General features: G+C 40.6%; 3 protein-coding genes across 4 annotated transcripts in view; 2 read left to right on the top strand and 1 right to left on the bottom strand.

Moving 5' to 3' along the window:
• Positions 1 to 1328: 1328 nt before the first annotated feature.
• LOC141473018 (nucleoside diphosphate kinase-like) lies at positions 1329 to 4552 on the top strand. Of its 2 annotated transcripts, XM_074160322.1 has the most exons (4): positions 1329 to 1528; positions 2081 to 2182; positions 2940 to 3052; positions 3126 to 4552. In XM_074160322.1, exons 1-4 carry the CDS (start codon positions 1400 to 1402, stop codon positions 3241 to 3243), a joined length of 462 nt encoding a protein of 153 aa, XP_074016423.1. In that variant the 5' UTR covers positions 1329 to 1399; the 3' UTR covers positions 3244 to 4552. The 2 variants fall into 2 exon arrangements, with proteins under 2 accessions (XP_074016423.1, XP_074016424.1); XM_074160323.1 differs by lacking the exon at positions 2940 to 3052 and having other exon boundaries at positions 1400 to 1528; positions 3126 to 3146.
• Positions 4553 to 5493: 941 nt separating this feature from the next.
• On the top strand, positions 5494 to 8293 carry LOC141473017 (nucleoside diphosphate kinase). The gene is made up of 5 exons (XM_074160321.1): positions 5494 to 5677; positions 5978 to 6110; positions 6690 to 6791; positions 7540 to 7652; positions 8046 to 8293. Exons 2-5 carry the CDS (start codon positions 5982 to 5984, stop codon positions 8161 to 8163), a joined length of 462 nt encoding a protein of 153 aa, XP_074016422.1. The 5' UTR covers positions 5494 to 5677; positions 5978 to 5981; the 3' UTR covers positions 8164 to 8293.
• A 4463-nt stretch (positions 8294 to 12756) lies between these two features.
• The window catches only part of MBTD1 (mbt domain containing 1), a 33015-nt gene continuing 23436 nt past the window's right edge, over positions 12757 to 22335 (bottom strand). The window contains exons 14-16 of the mRNA XM_074160159.1: positions 21838 to 22072; positions 21313 to 21390; positions 12757 to 12875 (exon numbers count right to left, since the gene is read on the bottom strand). Of these exons, the coding sequence (XP_074016260.1) occupies positions 12757 to 12875; positions 21313 to 21390; positions 21838 to 22072 (432 nt within the window). The remainder of the gene's footprint in view (positions 12876 to 21312; positions 21391 to 21837; positions 22073 to 22335) is intronic.

The raw sequence follows: 22335 nt of genomic DNA, 5'->3' as shown, positions 1-22335 counted from the left end.
GAACTTACCCCTGTTGAGCAGCAGCCGAGTCCTGCCCCCAGGGAGGTGAAATCCACATTATTTTGCTTTTGAGAAGAGCCAGGGAGTAGAGCCCAGGAATTTCACTCCAGTCTGAGAAGTAAAAACAGGACAAACACGGATTTCCCCTTGGCAGGACGTGCTGTGAGTGCAGGAGCTCGGGCATCTGGGTGTTTGATCCTCAGACCTCGCAAGGGGAATAAAATGCTCAAGGCAAAAGTTAAGTTAAATTGTTGAAGGGTGTTTTGGACTTGGAGATCTAGCCTAGTAGAACCAGAAAAAAAAAAAAATCCCTTTTTTTAAGAGGAAACTTAAGCAGAACAACACGATAATGAGATTTTTATTAAAATAATTTTGTGTTCCTGTTGTTAGATAAAAAAATGTAATTCAGCAGCTGAGACTGAAATGCTGAAAAAAGGCGCTTCCCCACTTTAAACCGCTGGGAAGACAGAAGATGGGCAGGTGATGGTGGGAACCGCCGCCCCGAGCCCGGCGGGACCGCCGCACGGCGCCCCCTGCGGGCGGGAGGTCGCCCCGTCGCCATGGCAACCGGCGGCCCCCAGGCGGCTGCCCCGCGGGGGCGGCTTAGGGTTAAGCCGCGGCGGGGCCGGCAGCGGCGGCCGCCACCGTCCGGCAGATCCAGGCGGGGCCGGCAGCAGGTGAGAGCGGGTGCGGGGAGGTGCCGGGGAGAGAAGGGGCGGCGGGGGGTGATCCCGCCCGGGCCGAGCACCCCTCGGTTCCGCGGGGCTGGGGGGCGGCGGGAGGATCCCCCACCGCTCCCCGCTGCTGCCAAACCCGGGCCCGTCTCGGCGCTTTTCTACAGCCCCGGGATGGCCCCGGCTGCCGCCTCCCGCCCGGCGACACCCTCCCCTCGGGCTGTGATCTATACGCTGTCTGCAGGCGTGTACGGCTGTACATACACACGCGGGCAGCAAACCCCTGCTCCAAACCACCCCACCGACAGTGGTAGTTTTCCGGTGAAAATGATACATATGGATTTATTGAGCCCGCTTTGCCCTAAATTGCGGGCAGCAGCCTCCCACACTGCACTCGGAGATGTGTCTGTGACAGTCTTCACCTTCCATTTTAATATTCCTGATTTTAATCAGGAATTTTAATTTTTATCCATTCCTGATTTTAATATTTGCTAATTGCTTCCTTCTGTATTTGGCCACACTGCTATTGTTTTAAACTTACTTTTCTAGCACTTGGTGAAAACCCCATGTACAGTGACTGATTTATCAAATCAGTGCAGATCATGGGTTAATGACCTTCAGATTTAATTATTATCATAGCTGACATTACACACAGTACAGGGCTGTGATTGCACTTGCCTCCTGATCCTGGAATAATTAATTTTATTCCCTTTCTCATTAGGACGATGGCTTCTATCGCTGAGCGGACGTTCATCGCCATCAAGCCTGACGGGGTCCAGCGGGGACTGGTGGGAGAAATCATCAAGCGGTTTGAACAGAAAGGATTCAAACTGGTGGCCATGAAATTAATACATGTAAGTGTTCCTTAATTTGTATGTCTTCTTTTTCATATAAACTGTGGCCTTGAAGTAGAGCAGCATGCTATAATGACAAATGTAGTCTTCAGAACAATTAAACCTGAAATTTTGAGAAGTCTTTAAATGTTTTGGATATTTTGGAAAAATTCCAATTCCCAGCTCTGGCTAAATGCTTTAGACATACTAAGCACGCTAATTTTAGTAACTTGATGTCCTTAGTTTGAAGAGAATATTTTTTTAGATGCATCCTATACCTAATAAATACCTCCAAATATCTTCAACAAATACCAGGTCACATAAACTGTGACAAAAGATATTCACAAAAGATACTTTTCTACCTTCAGCTGAGGTTAAAGCAAACAGTTAAAATTTGTACTGACCAAAAGTACTTCTAAGGAAGATGCTAGAAATGCTGAATTTTCAAGTGCGTGCAAGTTTCAGGATTAATAGTGCTCTGTGGTTAATCTATGTGATTTCAGTATGCTCTTAACTTCTTACTGTAAGCTTTCTGGTTGGTTGGTTTGTTTGTTTGTTTGTTTTTTAATGCAGGCCTCTGAAGACCTTCTGAGAGAACACTACATTGACCTAAAAGACCGGCCATTCTATGAGGGGCTGGTGCAGTATATGCACTCTGGACCTGTTGTAGCTATGGTGAGCGCTTCAAAATGAAGCTCAGTGAAGAAAAAGAGACTGTTTAATTGTCTTACCTGCAATAAGATCATGTTACCTAGTGAATACTAGTTTAGTTTTAAAAGGACTGTAAAACCTAGATTAAAGTACTGTATGTGGGGAGATGCACTGTTAACTCCTTTTTCTTTAATCTTGTTTTCATAATCTTCCTCTCCTTTGAGTCAGTAAGTTGATGGAGAGGGCAGGGGTAAAGGAGGAACCAAAGCTGGCAGCTTGAGAAAGAGTAAACCTGCACAAAACCCCCGCTGTGAAATGCCATGTATTAAACATGCTGAAAAATGATGCTAGAATATTTTTACAATACTCCCAAGCCACGGTAACTCGGAAAATCTTTTTCAGTCTAACTTCATGAGAAGGGACTTTCTCTTTGTTTTTTTTTTCCTTGACAGTGTATTTGTAAAATAGTTGAGCTGGAGGTCTAGATCTGCAGCGAGCAGACAGCTTTGGAAGGCTGTTTACTGTGTTGAAATTTAAAATTACTCTCTTCCCATCCTTGGTGAGGAGAGGTTTTGTGCAGAGGGGGAGAACTTAAGCAGATTTTCAAGAACCCGACAGAAAAATTGGAGATAAAGTATGTCTTGCTCTTAGGAATAATCGGATGGTGATTGGTGCCATGATGGACAGCATTGTGTAATTCTGGAAGGCATAATTAACTCTTGCTACTTTATCTACTGCTAAGATTTAATAATCTCAATGGATTTATTTTGTTTTTTTTAAGGTGTGGGAAGGTCTTAACGTGGTTAAGACTGGAAGAGTGATGCTGGGGGAAACTAATCCATTCGATTCAAAGCCTGGCACTATTCGTGGTGATCTCTGCGTTCAAGTCGGAAGGTATATTTTGAAACTATTGATATCATCTAAAGGTGCTAAATATTACTTTTATATCCACCTTTTCTTTTCCTAGGAACATCATTCATGGAAGTGATTCTGTAGAAAGTGCTGAGACAGAGATCAATTTATGGTTCACTCCTGAAGAACTGGTGGATTACAGAAGCTGTGCTCATGAGTGGATCTATGAGTGAAACTGAGCCTACCCCTCCTGATGTCTCTGCAAACAGCTGGTAGCTCTAGCTATTTCAGAGCCCTTCCTCCAAACCGCTAGAAACCTGCCTCAGAAATCCACGAGATTGCTCTGTTGTGAATGTTAAATATAGTCAGTGTTTGCTGCTGCTTTGGTTAAAAAGCTCTCAAGCGATAGATGGAATCGTAATTTTAAAAATCTGCTTCTGGGAGTGAGAGACAGGAGGTTAAACCCCAGAGCATATAATGCATATATTTTCCTGAAACGCTCTGTAGTCAAAGAGGGAATTTTGGTAAATAGAAAAAAAAAAAAAAATTTGGTAAATAAATGTGCAAATGAATCAGTATCAAAGGTTAATTTTGTTAAAATGTTAGGGCACAACCGGTGGTGTGTAGATACATCGACAGCGTGCCCAAACGTTGAGGATTGAACTCGATATGAAGTGAACCCCCATGCCCCAAATGGCTGCAGAAAAAGCTTATTTATTTCTCTCTCCAGAAGGCGCCGTGCCTGTACACGGAGCACAGCTTTGATTAAAGGAGAACTTTTCACTAGATTGACACTGTTTCAACTTCCCCCCCCACCATGGGATTTGTTTCACGTTTTAAGGAAGGATTAATAGGCCAGGCTTTCTGAAATGCCCTTTTATGTGAAAAGAAGATTAATGTGAGGATGGACGAGGGAGATCTGCCTTCAGCCACTTTGCAGCAGCACAGAGCAGCAACAGGGTGACGCTTGCTTTGCTGACAGGATGGCTGGTGATTTAGAATCAGAATCAGAATCGTAGTGGTTGGAAGGGACCTCAGAGATCATCGAGTCCAACCAATTTAGCTGCATCCTCATTTGGGGTCTTTTCCTTGGTTGTTGGAACTACAAAGCAAGCTGTTCTTGGACAAGGTATTTCAGAAGAGACTTTAGCATTTTTTAAATGTATGTAATCCCGTGAAGAAAAACATTCATGATAACGCTAAACGTGTTTCAGTGGGGGTCTCTGCTTCTATCAGAGAAAAGGATCAGCCTCTTGCAGGAATTTTAACAAATACTGACTGGCTGTACTGGATGAGGAACCAGAAATGTGCTGGGGTGGACATTATGTGTTTATTGACCTGCAACATTGTATTCATTAAAAGCAAGAGTTTCATCAAAGTAGTTGTTCAAACTCCGTAGATTTTTTTTCCTACAGCGAGTTCGTGTTTCAAATACCAAACCGTGCAATGAATGTTGAATTCAATGCTTATGAAACTTTGTGAAGAAACCTAACTCCTAAAAAAGAGAAGGTACAAAATAAAACATTTGCTATATCTTAAGTGAAATAAAAGGAAATTTTCATTATATTGTCTTAGATCTAATTAATGAATATAAGGAGAGGGAACAAATTCCCTCACTACAAAGCTGTACGTGAGATTGTTAGCTTCTCTTCTCAAAATGTTCAACGTTATAGAAGATAAATAATTAAGTTAAAGGTTGCTAGAGAGAAGGGAACACAAGACAAACCTGTGCGTGAGATGAGTACTCTCCAGTTCCGTTTTTGCTTGAAGAATTTCTTGAGATTTCTTTTTTCTTGATTGCTTGCCACGAAATAGAGAAATGTGGGTTATCTGGAGATGTGTGGGTTGTCAGAAAGCTACTGATTAGTATTTCTAATGCCTTGAGACCGAGAGGAGGTGGAGGTCAGTGTCCCAGAGGATGCAGATCGGAGATGCCTGACTGAGCATGTTCCAGTTTCACTGATTACACAGTCGCAGGAGAGCCTGTAACTACTGCAAAGGGTGTTTCTTTGGTATTACAACTGCAGCGGTGGTGTAGGATTATAACTCGGTCAGGAAGAGAAAAGGTGCTTCGTAAATTACTAAAGTATCAAGTAGAAAACATAATAAAAAGTATCAAGGCTCTTTCTAATTCTTGTTATGACACGGGTCCGGGGACTGTGAAGTTTCACACCTGCGTTTTGACAATTTATCCCAACAAAACCACTGCCAACTTTCCCGGCTTCCAGCTCCTCCCGCGCCGTTTCCAGCAGCCGTAGGGGAGCTGCTCGGGTTAAGCCGCCTGCGCAGCGCAGCGCAGCCCTCGGCAGACCGCGGGGGCGCCTCTGAAAACGGCAAAGGAGGAGAGAGAAGGCGGCAGGTGCGGCCCGGCCCGGCCCGGCGGGCTGCCAGGCGCGGCGGGGGCTCGGCCCGCCTGAGGGAGCGCAGCGGCCGCGGCCAGGCCCGGCCCCAGCTCCCGCCCCGGCCCGGCCCGCTCCGCTCCGCTGCCCGGCACCGCGGGCTGGCGCCGAAGCGAGCCCCCAGCCCCGCCCGGCCCGCCCCCAAGCGCCGCAAGGCGGGCGACTCCTCCTCTCCGCAGGGCGGGGGATCCGGACACCGCCCGCCTCCTCCTCCTCTTCCTCCGGCTGCTGCGGTGCGGGCGGCAGCGGCTGCGGGAGCTCCGGCGAGGTGAGGGGGCGGCCGGGCCTCCCCCACCCCGCTCCGCTCCGTGAGGGGAGGCCGGGGGTGCGCGGACCGCGCCAATGGCGGACGGGCCGCCTCGGCGGTAGCGGGGGCGTGCGGGCCTCGCCTTAGCTGAGGGCGGCGGAGGGGAGGGAAGGAGAGGGGAGGGAGGGCGGCCGGGGCCGGGGCCGGGGCAGGCTCAGCGCCAGCCCGCTGCCACGTGGGCCCCGCCATGGTGGGGCGGCCTCCGACCTTGAGGCGGCGGCGAGGCTGAGGCTGAGGCCTGCGTGTCCTTCTGTCCCGCAGCGCGATGGCGGCCAACTGCGAGCGCACCTTCATCGCCATCAAGCCCGATGGGGTCCAGCGGGGGCTGGTGGGAGAGATCATCAAGCGGTTCGAGCAGAAGGGCTTCCGGCTGGTGGCCATGAAGTTCGTGCACGTAAGTCTCAACACCGGCTCCGGCCGAAAGGCTTCCCCTCGCCTGCCAGAACAGCCAGTTAAATATTATATCTCTACATCCATCCGTGTGGCTTTTCCTGCATCAGCCTGGGCATCCGATGCTGAATTTGCCCAACAGCTGGGAGCACTGGATCACACGCCAGGCTGAGCTTTCTGTCAAGCACAAAGGTTTGATCTCTCCCATTTCCCAAGGAAACAAAATTTGCTCAGATGGCTCAAAGCAGCCTAATTTTGAGAGCTGAAATGACCTTGGCCGAAAGGTTGTGTCAGGTAACATCATCCAGACGTCTTGTACTCAGCTTATTGCTGAGGATGAATGTAATACAAAGAAATAATTTGGACAACCCATAACACTGACACCACCGCAGGGACAGATGGTGTGTTACACGCTCCTTTAGTTCTAGTTCAGGAATTTTCACTGAAACCCGTAGCAGCATGGCAGCAACCGTTGGTAATGACCGGTGAACCAGTCACTAACGCTGTAGTCTTACAGCAGTAACACCTTTTGTGGTATGGTATTTGGAAAGTGATACTTAATGTTACGTCTGTCCTTTCAAAGGCCTCCGAAGACCTTCTCAAACAGCATTACATTGACCTGAAAGACCGACCATTCTACCCTGGTTTGGTTAAATACATGAACTCTGGACCCGTTGTGGCCATGGTAAGCGGCTTGACGTTACTCACGGACTGCTTTTTTGAATGCATTTGTTTCTCTCTGTAAATTATTTAAAATATTCAGATATACTGTTACGGAAATGCTTTTTCAAATGACCCAATTCTGTTAGTGGCAGAAGAAAACCAACATTAAAATGAAGACAACTGAGTAAGAAGTTACTATTTATTAACAAGGAGGAAAGTACATAATATGGATAAAATGCATATTAAAATGCTTAGCATGGAAAAAGCAAAATTCCTGAAAGCCAATCTTCTGCACCAAAGAATCTTTTGTTTGGGGCAAAAAAAGGTCAGGCTTTCCCATAGAAACCCATCTTCTGTGTCATTCTTTTTTTTTTTTTTTTGCGGTCCCCCAAAACAATAAAACTGCCCCAGTAGCATCTCCTTTGTTGTGACTCCGTACCTAACTGGGAGCATCTGCAGCTCATCAGGCTGCCCTTACCCTGGCGCTGCAGAGAGGTGTTGACACTGGCCTCCTACATCAGGCAGCTCTGAGGCTCGGGGAAGTGTCTTTACCAGAGCGACAGTGTCGATAGACCTTTTTAAAATCCCTTTCAACTTACATGTTTTTTTCACTTGTCATCTTTACAGGCCTAAGAGAATCTAGGTTAGATTAATTTTTTTTTAGTGGTGGAGCCCTTGTTTTTTCACAAAGTATTTTACTAGGAAAGATTAATTTTTGGTGTTTTGTATAAGCATGGATTAATGGGATTTGTTTGTCTTTTTTCCTTAAGGTATGGGAAGGACTCAACGTGGTTAAAACTGGGAGAGTAATGCTAGGGGAGACAAACCCTGCAGACTCTAAGCCTGGTACCATCCGTGGTGACTTCTGCATTCAAGTAGGAAGGTTTGTGCTCAGTTTTAAATCCAGATTAAAAACTCTTTTATTTTAGGAAGTCAAAGTTCTTGTAAGACATCCTAGTCTGACGGTGTTTTATTTGCAGGTCACAGTCCGTAACTGCTACTTAAGAAAATGGCTTGGTACAAAACTGACTTTTTTTGAAATACAGCTACTCATCAGAGCTTCATGTAAGATCTGTCAGTGGCTGGTGTAGTAGAGTAGCCCCAGTCACCTCTGCTAAGCTTAATTAGCTCTTAGAGTGGGGCTATTTGAATATTGTACCCCAAATAGTAGTCTGGCAGCTCTAGATGCTTCCTTGGAGTGTTTGCACCTGGAGAACAAGAGAGGCTGCTGAAGGTGTATTTTCATACCAAGCAATGTGTTTGTCTCCTCCCACAGAAACATCATTCACGGCAGCGACTCTGTGGAAAGCGCGCAGAAGGAGATCAACCTGTGGTTCAAACCTGCGGAGCTCATTGACTTCAAGTCTTGCGCACACGATTGGATCTACGAGTGAAATGAGTTTCCAGAATGAATTGTGCCTTGGTAACGCATCATCTCATTCCAGCTAGTGACCTGGGAGCAATTATCACCACGGTTATTTTAGTCATTTTTCAGCACTGTCAAATAAATGGATGATATGAACTAATTCCTCGTGGTGCGTTCATTACAGATCAAGATTGCTGTGTTCAAACAGTCATGTAGTAATTTCACTCAGTTATTCAGTATTTTCCTCTTGCAGAAGGGATAGTTAACACAGACTCCTGGGGCCAGGGCACATCGGAATAAAAATTCAGTGACTTTTGTTCATTGCAAAGTTGCTGCGAAGGCTAGTGCACTACCTGCAGCTGTAAGGCTGGCTTGCAGAGGGGGAACCGAGGGGATGCCCCAGCTCCATCCAGGGTAGCAGCACTGGATGAGAAGTGTGATACCACCCTGTGACAAAGCTTCCCTCCCTACGCAACTGTCGATACCAACCGTGAGATAGGAGGCCTTGCTCTCTATTAAATGCTTATCTAACACCACCTTCTCCTATTAAAAACCCCCTACCTTGTGCTCAGAGCCTCTGAACACAAACCTGAGAGTACCCAGTTACTCAAAACATTCCTGGTTTTACAAGCTGTAGGGATTTTTTTTTGATGTCCGTTCTCTTCGGAGAGAAACAGACTGGAATCCATGTATGTATGTGCCAAAGACTGCCTTTTGAACAAACCAACCAATATTCAGAAAAGGTCTTTTTATCATTTTTATTTTGTGTAAAAAAGGCAAATTTAGTGAATTATTTTCATCTTGTACACAAAGTTATAATTTTAATGCTTTTCACATCCATGCTGAAAATCTGCAGTCTCGTAAAAATGAAAGTAACATTAATTTCTCCAAAAGCATTTTTTCACTGTTATGTACATTGCATGAGAAAGCTTTAAATACTCTCTCATTGACCACACAAATTACCAAGAAAATAAAAGATTAAATTTGTACAGATATTGATCTATATATCAAATACATACAGAAACGATGTAAAAACCCTATTTGTTTAATCTTGATTCCCGCCCCGACATTTTCCCAGAGGCCAAAGCTGACGCCTTTTTTTTTTTTTGTATAAATGGCTGTGGCTTTTTGTTTTAAATATGAAAATTAAAAGGAAGAAAAATTCAGTTTAAATCACAGTTTTTTAAAATCCCTTCCCAATAAAGGATTGTTACCAAATATATTAGCACCATCGTACAAATATTGATGGGAGAGGGTATTCACATCACATAAAACAACAATAAAAAACAAACAAACACTGAAACCCGTGTTAGTATCCGTAGAACAAGGAACCGATAACTGCTTTAGCTTTCCTCAGATGCAGCAAGGAAAAGGTTAAAGAGTTGTATTTAAAATAACATAAAAAACAAAGATCAGCAGAAAGATTTGGAGCAATAAAAGACGGGCAGCTGCAAAGTAAGGTACACAACTTGCGCTACCTCATGGTTATAAAAACCTGCTATGCCAAGTACTGAGATTGGTTTGAGCCCATTGAAGATTTCAGACGTCCAACACTTCGCTGCTCTTTTAGCCCAAGTAACACAGCTTGGAGTAAAGGGAAGATAAAAATACCCAGAGCCATATTACTAACGAATGCTTTACAAATACAGTGAAGCCCATGCTATGGATACCACAGCCAACGGGTAGCCCACGCTTTGAAGAGACCACTCTAAATACCTGGTAGAGTTTTGCTCGGGTTTTCCTTGAGCCTTCCTCTCCTAAGCAAGCGACTTCAGTCAGTTCCTCACGCAGTTTGCTTAGGACAGGTTTCACTGTACTCGACAATTACGCAGTTTAGGTATATTTTGAATTCAGAAACACAAAGAAATTTCACCCATAAATCTCAACACGCAACTCTTAGTGAAGTCACACGTGTCTAAGAATGCAGGTCGACTCACATACTTTAGTGTTTAATGAATAAAATAACTATTTTTGAAGAACATTATAAAGACTGACAGACTTCAAATCTGACTCTTACATTCTCCAACACATGAAGTGTGTTCAACTTAAGTGCTAATTTTCCTTTTTGACGTTTGAAGACTAACTCAGAAATCAGGTATGAGCCTGGGCGATACACAGAAGCCCAAGGTTTAGTGACTTGGCGAGAGACCTTGCTCATTACCAGCCCAAATTTTCACATTATGAAACACAAATTAACACAACATTTTTTTCTGCTGAAGTCAGAAGCTACTGATTGATGAGAGAAGCAAGTAGGACTGTGCCACCCCTGTTCCAGCTGACTGGGACAATCTCCAAGTTGCAGCATTAAAAATTAAATCAATAGTGACATACTTACCACACCAAACCAGTGCTTGCAGAGCTGGATTTTACAGCAGGTTAAATGGAGAACACAGGAAAAAAAATATTCAAGGCTCAAAGTGTCATTACAACGGTCTCTAATCCTACTTTTCCAATCCAGGTTGTTCAAAAGAAACGTCATGGGTGGGTCAGAATCTGAGAGAATGTATTTGAAGTCTACCAAGCCTGACAAAGACCTTTTAACGGCTATTTTAGAGAACTAAAATGTCATCACCATCTGAAATCACAGACACTTATAATCTGATAACCAGATTCTGTCAATACCAGAAGCTGTTGTTAAAAAGGGTTCATTATTTAAGAAATTTTACCAGTAAGGGAGAAAAGAATTCCGGACATTCCTACACTATACAGGACATTTTTAACTTCCAGTAGTAAATACAAAACTTTACATAATTAACCCCTCTTGCATAGAATGAGGTAAACCTGTGCATATTACCAATATATGTACCCAAAGTTAGAGCAATATTTTAGAAAATAATCAAATTGCTGGTTTTCAACTTTCTATGCACTTTTCTTTAAGCTCAAACAACAATATACAAAAATGGTCTCCTGGGGCTCTGTGGGTTGATATCCTTAAAACATTTCTTAGGCTGTAGGAACACGGGTGTTAATAATTTTAATTTTTTTCTAAGCCCTAATTTATGGTCAAGAGTCAGATGATCATTGTACTGCTCTGAAAGGGACCTGCTAAGACCCAGAAGCACTTATAGAACATACGCAGTTAATTCCTGAGAGTTTAGTTAATGAACCTTACTGGTAAAAGCTAAAGCTCTTGATGCACATTTTTCCAGTCACAGCTCTGCAGGGCTGATTAATCATTTCACTAATCAACTCCATGAATGACATATTTTACAAAAATCTACAAAGTTTAAAACACAGAAAGATAAAATGCAAATTATGAAGAGCTTGTGCTAAAATACTTCGTAGTTTACTGGTAGTAATTTTCACCCTTTTACATGACTTTTGCCTTTAACAAAATCAGGACAGTTAAGCAAGTGGGGCTCAGGGGATACTTGAAGTGAGCCACAAGGATTCCAGGCAATAAGCAAATCCAGTTTATGAATTATACACTAGACAGTATACGATTTACATACTGTTCTCAAGTCTCAACTTCCATATCACACTATTACAGCAAGAAAAGAATGTTGCAGGCTGTGCAGAATTTTTTTTTTTAATCCACAACGTATGGCTCCTTTTAGCTCACCTGAAACCATGTGGAACATCAGCTTTGAGTATTCAAATATTTAAGATGGTAAGGAAACGTCTAGGTCTTTCCGAATGGAAAAAAAAAAAAAAAAGAATATCAGAAGAATACTCAGAAGTTCCTTCTTACCAACAAGGGAGGCCTGAGTTACTGTCCATCTAAGTTTTTCTTCTTTAGTCTAAATTCATCGCTAAAACTAATCTTCCAAATGAGGGAATTTTCTGAAGTTCCAGTTTGGCATAGGGCTCTGTAAACATTTGCTGAAGCATTCCAAGACTACAGACATTCACGTACAGACAAGAGCTTTATAGTCCCCAATCCAATGCCCACTGCAGTCAATGAAGACAAGGCTACTGATATTAATGGGCACTGAATCAGACCCTAAGGAACTTTAAAAAAAAAAATCTTATAAAAAAAAGTATTTTAAAGTAAATAAAAACATCTTGAAAGGTTAAAATCTTCCTCAGGTGATGGCTCCGTTGCAGTTGGGGCTACTCACTGAGTAGAGCTTTACAGGACTATCTTCCATACACAATGTTTGCCTCTAAATTAAGGCTTAAATGCCTTATTTTCACAATAAAAAACACAGAGGCGTGACCAGTGCAGTTCACAAGAGTCTAAAAGTCTCCCAACTTGTACCAAAAAGGTTCATTTGTTATGACAGTTCATTTGTATTTGCAACTATATCTTCCTCCAACCGCTTCCCACAATCATGCTAATTAAACTTTAATCTTACCAAAAAATTAGAATTTCAGTTCTTGTTAACAATGCACAATAAATCTGAACTGGAAAATATTACAAAATTCTTTCAAAAGCTTCAAATACAACACAAAAGTGTCCATTTTCGTTTTTAATAAATTGAAAAATCTTTTTTCACTAAAATAGTTTCCCCGCCCTTCCAAAAAATTCTGAACTGAGTCTAACTCATCTACAGTTAGCAAAGTGCCCCAGGTACAGTCACCTGAACTGTACCATCCAAGTGGGAGCAAAATCGGTCAGTCTTGGAGAAAGGCTCTTTTCCTGTCGACAATATTCTGCCCCTCACTCGTCCGAGCTGCCTTAAGGTTCTTGTTTGATGTAGTAACTGGCAGATCCGTTGCTTTCCTGATCAGATGCTCCTTGAAGGAAGCTATACTCTTCTCCATCTAGCAACTCCTCCTTCAGCTGCAACGAAGTCACTGGAAACAGAAGATGAACACTAAAGATCTATCATATTCAAAGTAAGTACAGCTTTTCCTTAAATTTACTTAATATTATTTAAATTGGGAACAGACCTGAAATTTCTAATTTTCTTATATTCTGCATTTTACTGATTCTTCTTTTAACATTCAATATCCCACAGAAAGCAGATGCTTTCTGACTGTAAACTGAACTAAGTTATGCTGTAATATTAACATATCTGAACAAATTACTTGCAATAACATTCTCTACAGGGTTTTCTCAAGAATTTAGGATTTTAAAACACTGGTTTAAGAAGGTAACTGAACATGTTAATAGGAATAACCACTTGCTCAGAAAAACACTTATTTTACTGTTTACTCTTTTGTTTACCTTCTATTTAGTCTTTATGCAAGTAAAAACAGGATTAACTGTTTGCCTTTTACAATCTACAAATCACATGACTTAGACTGTTTACAGTAATTAGTGTATGTGAGACAAGTAAAAACACTGACAAAGATTTCTCAATACATCATTAAAATTTTAAGATCCCAGAGGATAAGTTTCATTCAAGCAAAACATCTTTTTTTGGTAGTTTTAATCTTCTCTCTTCTTTCTTTTGTAAAAAGAAAATAGAAATGAGATCTAAGACATAAAAAAAAAGATGTTATGAATAGCAATAATGTCACAATTACTTTTCCAGCTTAATTAATGAATAGTAATAATTATCAAAATACAAGCACAATGAAAAGAACCCTGAAAACAAAACATGTCAAGATTTCCACTAAAGGTGCAGTACCCACATTAAAGGGTTGATTATACAAAAATAAATGGCTATCTATGACCAAATGAATGAGAAGAGTAAAGCTTGTAGCTACTGAATACAAAGTTTATATGTGTATCTGGAAATGCAGAAATATGCGGGGACGGCAAAAATAACGCCCATAACCTGTTGCTACTAGCAGTCCTGCAATAACTTACAAGCCATTTCATTATTCTTTAATTATTTTTCTATGTCATCTTCCATGTTGAAACAAACTCTTGTGCTAAACAAAAATAAAATTTGAAAATTCAGATATTAAAAATGTCAAGAGATTGCAGCATTATGCAAGCCCTCCTCATTTCTTTCCTTAACAGATACCTCCTCCCACTTACATAACCCATAATCCATTGGTTGGTTGGTTGGTTTTTTCCTAAATATTCTCCCCTGCATTATGCCCAACCCTGATCAAGAATCTTGATCTGCATAGGATGACAAAAGCACTGTCTAAATGATAAAGAGACATAATTGGTTATTTGGATACGCTGCTAATACCTTAAGCAAAGGCTACACAGAGGTCAGGAATACAATCTGAAATCCACCAGGCATGTTCTTTTTCTTCTCTACCCCCAGTATTTGTAGAATGCTTCTGCAGGTACAAAAGTAATAACTGTTTCCATAATTTGGCTTGCCTCTGGCTAATGTGAACCAAAATCCTTATATTTAGATATTTAATGATTCTTTATTTCATTTGTCCCTATTATACAGCTTTTAACTACAATCCTCCAAAACAAAAGCTTAGCTACAGCTATATAACACAAATTACTTGAAAAAAAGGCTAATAAAAAAGCCAATGGAAGTCATCTGACTGATCATCGTGGAAGTAAAACGGATGCAGATGCGCAAGGTACTTCTTTTTTAAATAGTCTCAGTGATTTGCCTGGAGACAAAGAAGGTGACATTGCCAGTGTCAGGCGCAACGTCATTCAAATGCCCCAAACACCAACACAGAATGGAGCAACATGGCCCAGAATATGTGCAGAAGTAGGGTGAGTCTCAGAACAGTCTCCTTCTCCAACAGGTTGGCTACATGCTCTTTTAAAAAGGGAAGCCGTCCAACCCTTGCATTTCAATGTTTAAAAGATCATTGCATATGACTCAAAGACGCAAAGTACCTGTGTATGCTAAAGAAACACCATGACCTTGCTAGAGAGCAAAACCACTTCATACTACACAAGATGAAGTACCACCAAAACCTCCTGTGCTTATGACTGTACAAAAGAGGAAGGACTTGTTTCATGAGCCTTACTGAGATCTCTGATAGACAAGCAGTTTTAGAGCAGGTGCCCGTCTCGTTACTAATCTTACACTATTTCCATGCAAAGCCATATGAGCATCTCATGCAGTGTGCCTGTGTCCTAGCTATGGCTACTAAAATGTGAGGCAGTGTACAAAGCTGAGGGATATGCATGTAATTATTAAGTTCCAGTTGATCTCAAAAGTGTTTTTAACTTGTTATATGGTATCAGGGTTATGCCCTCCTCTTTCACAGAGGTTTCAATTTAAACACCATTAGAGAATGACAAGGCTACATCACAGAAGTAATTTTGTCCAGGAAATTTTTTTTTCCCCTAAAATAATCACACAAAGCATCAGGTGTCAGAAACCAGAGAACACAGGTGTTTCATAGGAACTCAGAGATCTAATGACACAGAAAACTCAGACTGTGCATGTCTGTGCACTACAGAAATGCACTTTAGCTGTAGATTTGCATTAAGAGAAAATCTGTGCAGAAATAACCACTCCAGAATTCCCTCTCCTAAGCAAGGCTTATCTTTTGCATCAAAGACTGTTAAAAGACAGGCATGTGCACACAAGTAGAACGCTGAAGTAAAAACAAAGTTTTTGAGAAGCGCTGAGAGGTGTGCAGAAGAGAGTCAAGATTTGTCGTCGGGGTCTGAAGGCAGCAAGTATGTTCCTGTATCCCATTCTGCTAATGGATAACAGTGAGAACATGGAAAAGAGAAACTGCCTGGGATGTATCCCACAGTCAATGGGAAGTGCAAACACGGCAGCCTACTTAGACTAAAGAAAGTTTAAGGGAACGTAAATCAAGCAAATTTGAAGCTAAATCAATCAACCTGGCAACTGTCCTGCCGGGACAGCATAATCCAGTTTGTTCGACAAACCATATTGCTACAACATATTTGTTAGAAATAATTCGCTTGCCTGCTACATTATACTACCATGCATATTAGGAAAATGGAAGAGAAAAAAAACCCTGTCAGATCCTTGCAGTCAACTTCTATAATTGAAGATTGATTACATTACATAAACTGTCCTAAAATAAGCTCAAAAATTTTCATCTACTTGCTCAATATTACTGATAAACAAATTTTTTTAAGAGTTTTTCCCTGCTCACTCATACAGTCAATACCTAAAATGAAACCCAGGTTTTACAGCAAAAACAGGGAAAAAGATCAAATTCTAAAAGGAAAAACTCTTTTCAAATTATTTTCTATATTTATAACCCACAAAATTTCAGATAATGCTTACATCTGAAGATATTTCCACAGAAAACTGCCTTTTTCTGACACAAAGGCAAAAAATCACTCCTAATTTACTGTGTAGAGTTACTTTCTCTGCAAAAGACAATCCACACTAACTTCCTGCTTATATCAAATATTCCCAAATCCACATTACCATTCAGTTTTACCAAGTACATTTTTGCATTTTAAAACTCTGCAGGGCTCCTTTTTGCTCAGTAACCTACAACACAGCCTCCTATGAAGTTCTAAAACATCATCCTTTTCTATGATTAATTCAGTGATGTGGTGCATCAGTGAGAATGAAAAGCTCGCTAACAGAAAAAAAAAAGAAAATCAACCAAAATTTAAAGAAAAAAAATAAGAAAAAAAGAAAGAGATTTGATAAGTCAGCACATTACATGCTAGACCATGTAGTTCCCCACCCTGGCCATCATTTCCCTCTGCAGTAACAGAGTTCTGTGGCTGGTTACCTGTTTTGAGGCTGGGACTGAACTTCTCGGCTAGTCCTGGGAGGCTGGAAGGCCTCCAGGGCTGTCTGTGCTGGGAGGGTTCGATATGGAGGAGGAGTCAACTCATCATCACCAGAGAAGCTCCTCCGCACCTCACCTGTCATGGGTGGGCTGGACAAACTGACAGGTTTCTTCCCAACTGGTATCTTCCTCTCTAAACATCAAGTCAAACTAAAATAAACGCTTGGGTTAAAGTGCATTAGGTAACTCAGATTGTTCACTGAGAAATGGCTCTGCTTCATATTCACTGACTCTGGAAAACAAGGGCCTGTACAGTGGCACCATCCAGTTATTATTGGGAATACTGTTCTCAACCTGTTACTAAATTCTATAGACTGGCTGGTAGGACTTCAATTGCATTGCTTAAAAACATGATCCACTTATTTCATACTTTATCAGTGAAATACAAATACCATAAGTTGCTTCTGCTGCATCTACACTGCTCAGTCAATATACAGTCCTCTGGTTGGACACTCAAGACATACGGGCTCAGCTTGAAACTGCAGTTATTTCAGTGTGTGTGACTAAGAGATAGAAGGGATGGTTCTGGGGAACGAATCCAGTCCAGACAAAGTTTATCACCTCCAAGAACCTAGTTTAAAAATACATACTCTTAACTACTTTAGGAAACTGCTTCCCATTTTTACAGTGAGCATCAATGAGCAACAAACATCAATGAGCATTTTGGCGTTTAGAAAAAATACCTTGAAAAATGTCTTCAAATTATAATAATTTGCATTTCCATTTCATTTGCATGGGAATGAAAACATTCCCCATGCAAATCATTAACACGTTCCTCCTTTATCACTAAGATGCTCCAATTCTGTGCCTGAGGAAACTTCTCCACAATACCAGGGATGCAAGCACTAGAATACACCATCTCCACTGCTTTCAGCTACACCAAAACTATGATTGCTAATGCTTAAGTATTCTCAGCACTGTCAGTTAAAGACACAACAAACAAAAGTCTGAGGAGAAAAGCTAACTAGATTGTGCATATGCTAAAGATATCACCATGCTTAAATATTCTTCGCACAAGAAGACTTCAGGATGAATCTTTTAGAGAGATAACACTGTAATTAGGTAGAAAAGTTGTCTACAGAATTCTGGCTTTTAAAATGTTGAGGTCACATTATCATTTCAGTAACCTTATTCCAATATATACACCTACTAGAAAGCAGACAATACGAGCAGATACCGCATACCACATTATTAAAGAATTGTCTAGGCAAACTGGCAAGTTACCCACCCTTCAAGTGTTCACCTGCACAGCTTCCCGACCAGCACACGAACGACTCAGACATTCCGCAGAGTGTTGCGAGTACACATGAGAAAAATGTGGAAGTAACACTTCTCTGTGCTAAAAATAATCTAATTTAATTAACAAGAAACTCTGTATATTTTGTAATCAGCTGTGGTTACTTTATGTGTTACCATGAAGTCATTACTACTGCATTATACTGGTTTATGACTAAAATACTTTTCAAAATAGGACTTCCTATTTATTTTTATTTAAAAGTGCTGAACAAGAAAAGGCTACACAAAACATTTTTAAGTGTTATTTCTTATGACTCAGCACTTTTATGTGTTTATTCATGGTAGGTTATGGCAACAGGAGGCAGCCAACACTAACTTGTCATGACCTTGTTCTCTCATCTCCGTTTAAGGATTAAGTAGATTCTTAGTATCGAGTAAACAGTCCAGAAAAGAAACCATCAGAAGTTCTTCCTCGTTTCCATAGCCCACATTTACTTCAGGTTAGGAAGAAATGAAGAAAAAAATTCCACTAGGACAAATCTCCTTCCTATAGCACTAGATAAGGTACGGAGCACGATGGCCTAGCACAGCTTGCTAAACAATACCTGCTCAGAAGTCCAGAATTATTCAAGCACAGGTCCTGTGCAAAGGTAATTAATGATCTTTCCCCAGCTTAAGGCAACAGCACTCATGATTTTCTCTAGATATTCTCAAACCAGCAGTTTTTCTGTACCTGAATTCTATTTAAAAAAATACTGCTGCAAGATTCTGAACAGGACCTGAATTTTACCATTTATTTCCTTAAACAGCAGAAAGGAGAAACAGTGCAATGTTTGAGGCGCTTAATAAGAGGTTGTAAGCACTTCCCAGATACCTGCTTTATCTGTGGCTCTCACTGGTCAACTTTTTATGTCCAAAAACCAAAATAGCAAAGGTTGCCTTCTGTAGTGACTAGTGAAGAAGGTTCTAGTTTGGCTTAATAGATCTGCTCACTATTTTAGCAGGAAGACAAGGCTTTTAATTCCTCACATTAGTTCTACACAACTACAGGACAGCTCTTCATTTAGGTCAATTTTTTTTATCGCAAAGAAAGCTCCAGATAAAAACAAAGTTTTAATCTCATTTGACACAATTCTCAAAATCACTGCAGGAAGTGATTAGGTAGACCTAACACAGAGTTTAGTTTCAGGTCCTACTCGGAATACCTTTTTTCCTATTCCAGGTCCTTTCCTGATAACTACAGTAGAAGCAGTTAGTTCACCTTGCCTAATTCAACCTAGTAATTGGTCCATTTAATCAGACTTTACAATGAACGCCAGACTTATCTAGAGTTCTTTTCCCTCACCATATTTAAAGCTCTACTATGAAATCTTTCACCTCGCCAATACTTTCCTCCCATACCTATTCCTTTATCTAGGAACAGTAGGCAAAGGCACATAATAGTCCTTAGAAATCAGCATCACCTTCTGGAAGCATCCGATCATAGCACTGGCAGTAATACTGAAGTCATCAACACAATCGATGCTTTGTAAAATAAGGCTGCCCAGAAGTTACAAAGACCACAGAGGGATTCATCATCAGGAAACCCACTTTACTGAGAACAGCTGCACAGCAGCTACTCCTCACATATATGGAACAGCAGTTTGGATTTCTAAAGCCTCCATATTTCAAAGTGAGTTTTCAAGGCATGGGGGAAAAGTGTTCTCCTATCTTTCAGGGGATGTGCCTTAACATTTTAGTTTTATACTTGGATGAACTTAAGTTTCAGAGCACAAAACTCTCTGGCAACAACTCTAGATAAGTCAAGATGACAGATTCTAACAGTAAGAAAGGCCTAATATTCTCGCTTAGGAGAGTATTACACATAATAAAGTCTCTCCTAATGTCACATTAAGGATTGTTAAAGGTAAGTTAGTTAAGTTTGCTGACTTGCAGGTAAAATAACTGTCATCATCAACAAAACCGTTGATTTGATTGTCCGCTAGGCTGTCCTACTAAAAAAATATCTTGACCAAGAAGCAGGGCCAATTCAAGATGACAGATTACAGACACTTTTCCGCAGCTCATCTGCCCATATGTCTGCAGTATAAAATACTGCACCTTCCTTCCAACTCTCCTCTGTTTCCAAGAAAACCCAGGAGAATGAGTCAGCATAGTGATTTGATGCTCCAGACATAATATGCATAGTTAAGCTGTCTGGAACTAGACCATCTACTTCAAGACAAACTATTAATTCTTATGAATTCATTCCCCCATCCTTGTAATTGGTTCTTTAAAAAAAAAATATACTGTAAAATCTTGAGTTAAACATTAAAAATTGTGTAGCATTTAACAAGACTACGGGCTTACCCTATGTTTTCATTTACCGTGTCATCTCTTACACGTACATTTTTTGCACAATGGCTGTCATGTTGCTGCTGCTCTTGACTGAAGAGGTAGCTACCTTTCAAAATTGTGCAATTATTGGAAAAATGGCTCGAGAACCTCTGGAATAAAACTGCCATATGAAACTACAATATTGCTTAGAGGAGAGAATACAGATGGATAAGATTTCCAGAGAAGAATGATGGTAGAAGGCACAAGGCCCTCTAACGATTGGCTGCCTCTACTCTCTTTATTTTACTCATACAAAACAGATTTTCAGTTTAAACCTACAGAGTCATAGAAATAAAAATATGGAGGAATGCAAAACATGCACTTGTGTAAATTCAGACTGGCTGTGAATTTTGAAGATAATTTGATCCCAATGGAAAAAATTACTACAGAAAGAACCTGAATACTTCAGATCCTTAAAAAATGTCATTACTATGTTTTCCAGTGACAACAACTGTCACATATAACAATGCTATTTATATGATTATTTTCAGAAACAACAGAAGTTTTATTTTACATACAGCTTCCAATAGATCTCATCTAAAAAAAAAGGCAAATAAGTCACTTTTGATTTAAAAAGGAACCAGCTAGACAGTAATGTAAATTTTCCACCTCTTGTTCTTTCTGATCCAAGTAACTTTGTTCTTATTCCTACACCTGTGTTACAAAGAGCAGAGTTAAAACTGTGTTAATTGATACCTGAGTATTTTGTGTAAGGCAGTATACTTACACAAGCAATCCATTATTTAACTAGAATGATGCTTAAATACAAAAAAAATTGTAACAGTTGTCCACCTACAATTCATATAAATTATTTGCAACATAAAGCCTGTTGCAAGTTATGAATAAAAGGTTATTCGCAATGAAAAAGTTCCTTTTATGGCATACTGCACCTTTAAGCATAACATCTGTTTACACACAAACATTTCCAAATAGAACAGGGACTTAAGGAGAGACCACAAACTCTTTAAAACGACAGGAAAAGCACAAACACTATTTTGTCACTCACTTTTCTTATGTCCTTTGTACTGTTGTGATTTAGCTTTTTTCTTCTGTTTTGATGAACTTGACTGGCTATCTCTTGATGCTGCAAAAAAAATTAAGAATTCAAAATTAAAGTTTAGTATTTTGGAACACTTCAGAATGTATCAAAGCTGCTACACAGTTACAGAGTTTCTCCTCAGTGACTGAATTCCATCAATTTCTTCATGTAAAGCATATAAATTTGCAATCTTAAAGCAATATAAATTCTGAGTGATGTTATCCAGAACTGACAAGTAAGTAATAGGCTTTTTCCCTGGATCAAATGAGCCTCTTCCAGCATTAAAAAATAGTAAGTAGCCACAGAAATGCCCAGAAGTACTTTAGAAGTGGAAGTGGAAAATATTAGAACCTTACGTTTCTAAGCATTATCCAGAATTTGTTCTATTTTTGTTACGCTTGGTGACATAACTTGAAAAGGATGAAGTAGGAAAATCATCTCCCATCAACAAGAGTCAGTAAGCAACTGTTAACTTACAGAACAGGAACTTACACTGTGGTGCTGGTGGCTGTAGTTGATATCCAGTTAGCTGACACCATCCCACTGGATAGAGGTCTGGGGACTCGCAATCCACCCACTGATCATATTCATCTTCCCACCCATCAAAGTGTATCCTCAAAAGACGATGGATAATGCGAGTTACTGTGGCCACACATACCAGGCGAGGTTCCATCAGATCAACAGCCTCCAGTTTCATTCCAACATGAAACCCATGGTTCGGAACTTCCTGGAAAAGCAAACACAAGCAAGGCAAATATCAGTAAACAAACATGTTAATTAAGATGGTTTAAGCACAGTGTTGAAATGAGTATTTCAGTCAACTTAACACAGGAAAATACCAAGTGTCATTTATGTAGTTTCAAGCATCCCTGTATTTATTTAACATTTCAGAAATACTAAAGCTTGATATATTCAAATGGTTCTTATTTCTAAAAGTCTTAGTTTTTCAAAGTTGTATTTAATTAAATGGGTCAATCCCATGGATGATGC

Source organism: Numenius arquata, chromosome 17, assembly GCF_964106895.1.
Source record: "Numenius arquata chromosome 17, bNumArq3.hap1.1, whole genome shotgun sequence".
NCBI classification, from domain to species: Eukaryota; Metazoa; Chordata; class Aves; order Charadriiformes; family Scolopacidae; genus Numenius; species Numenius arquata.
This window is presented reverse-complemented; position numbering and strand designations above follow the sequence as displayed.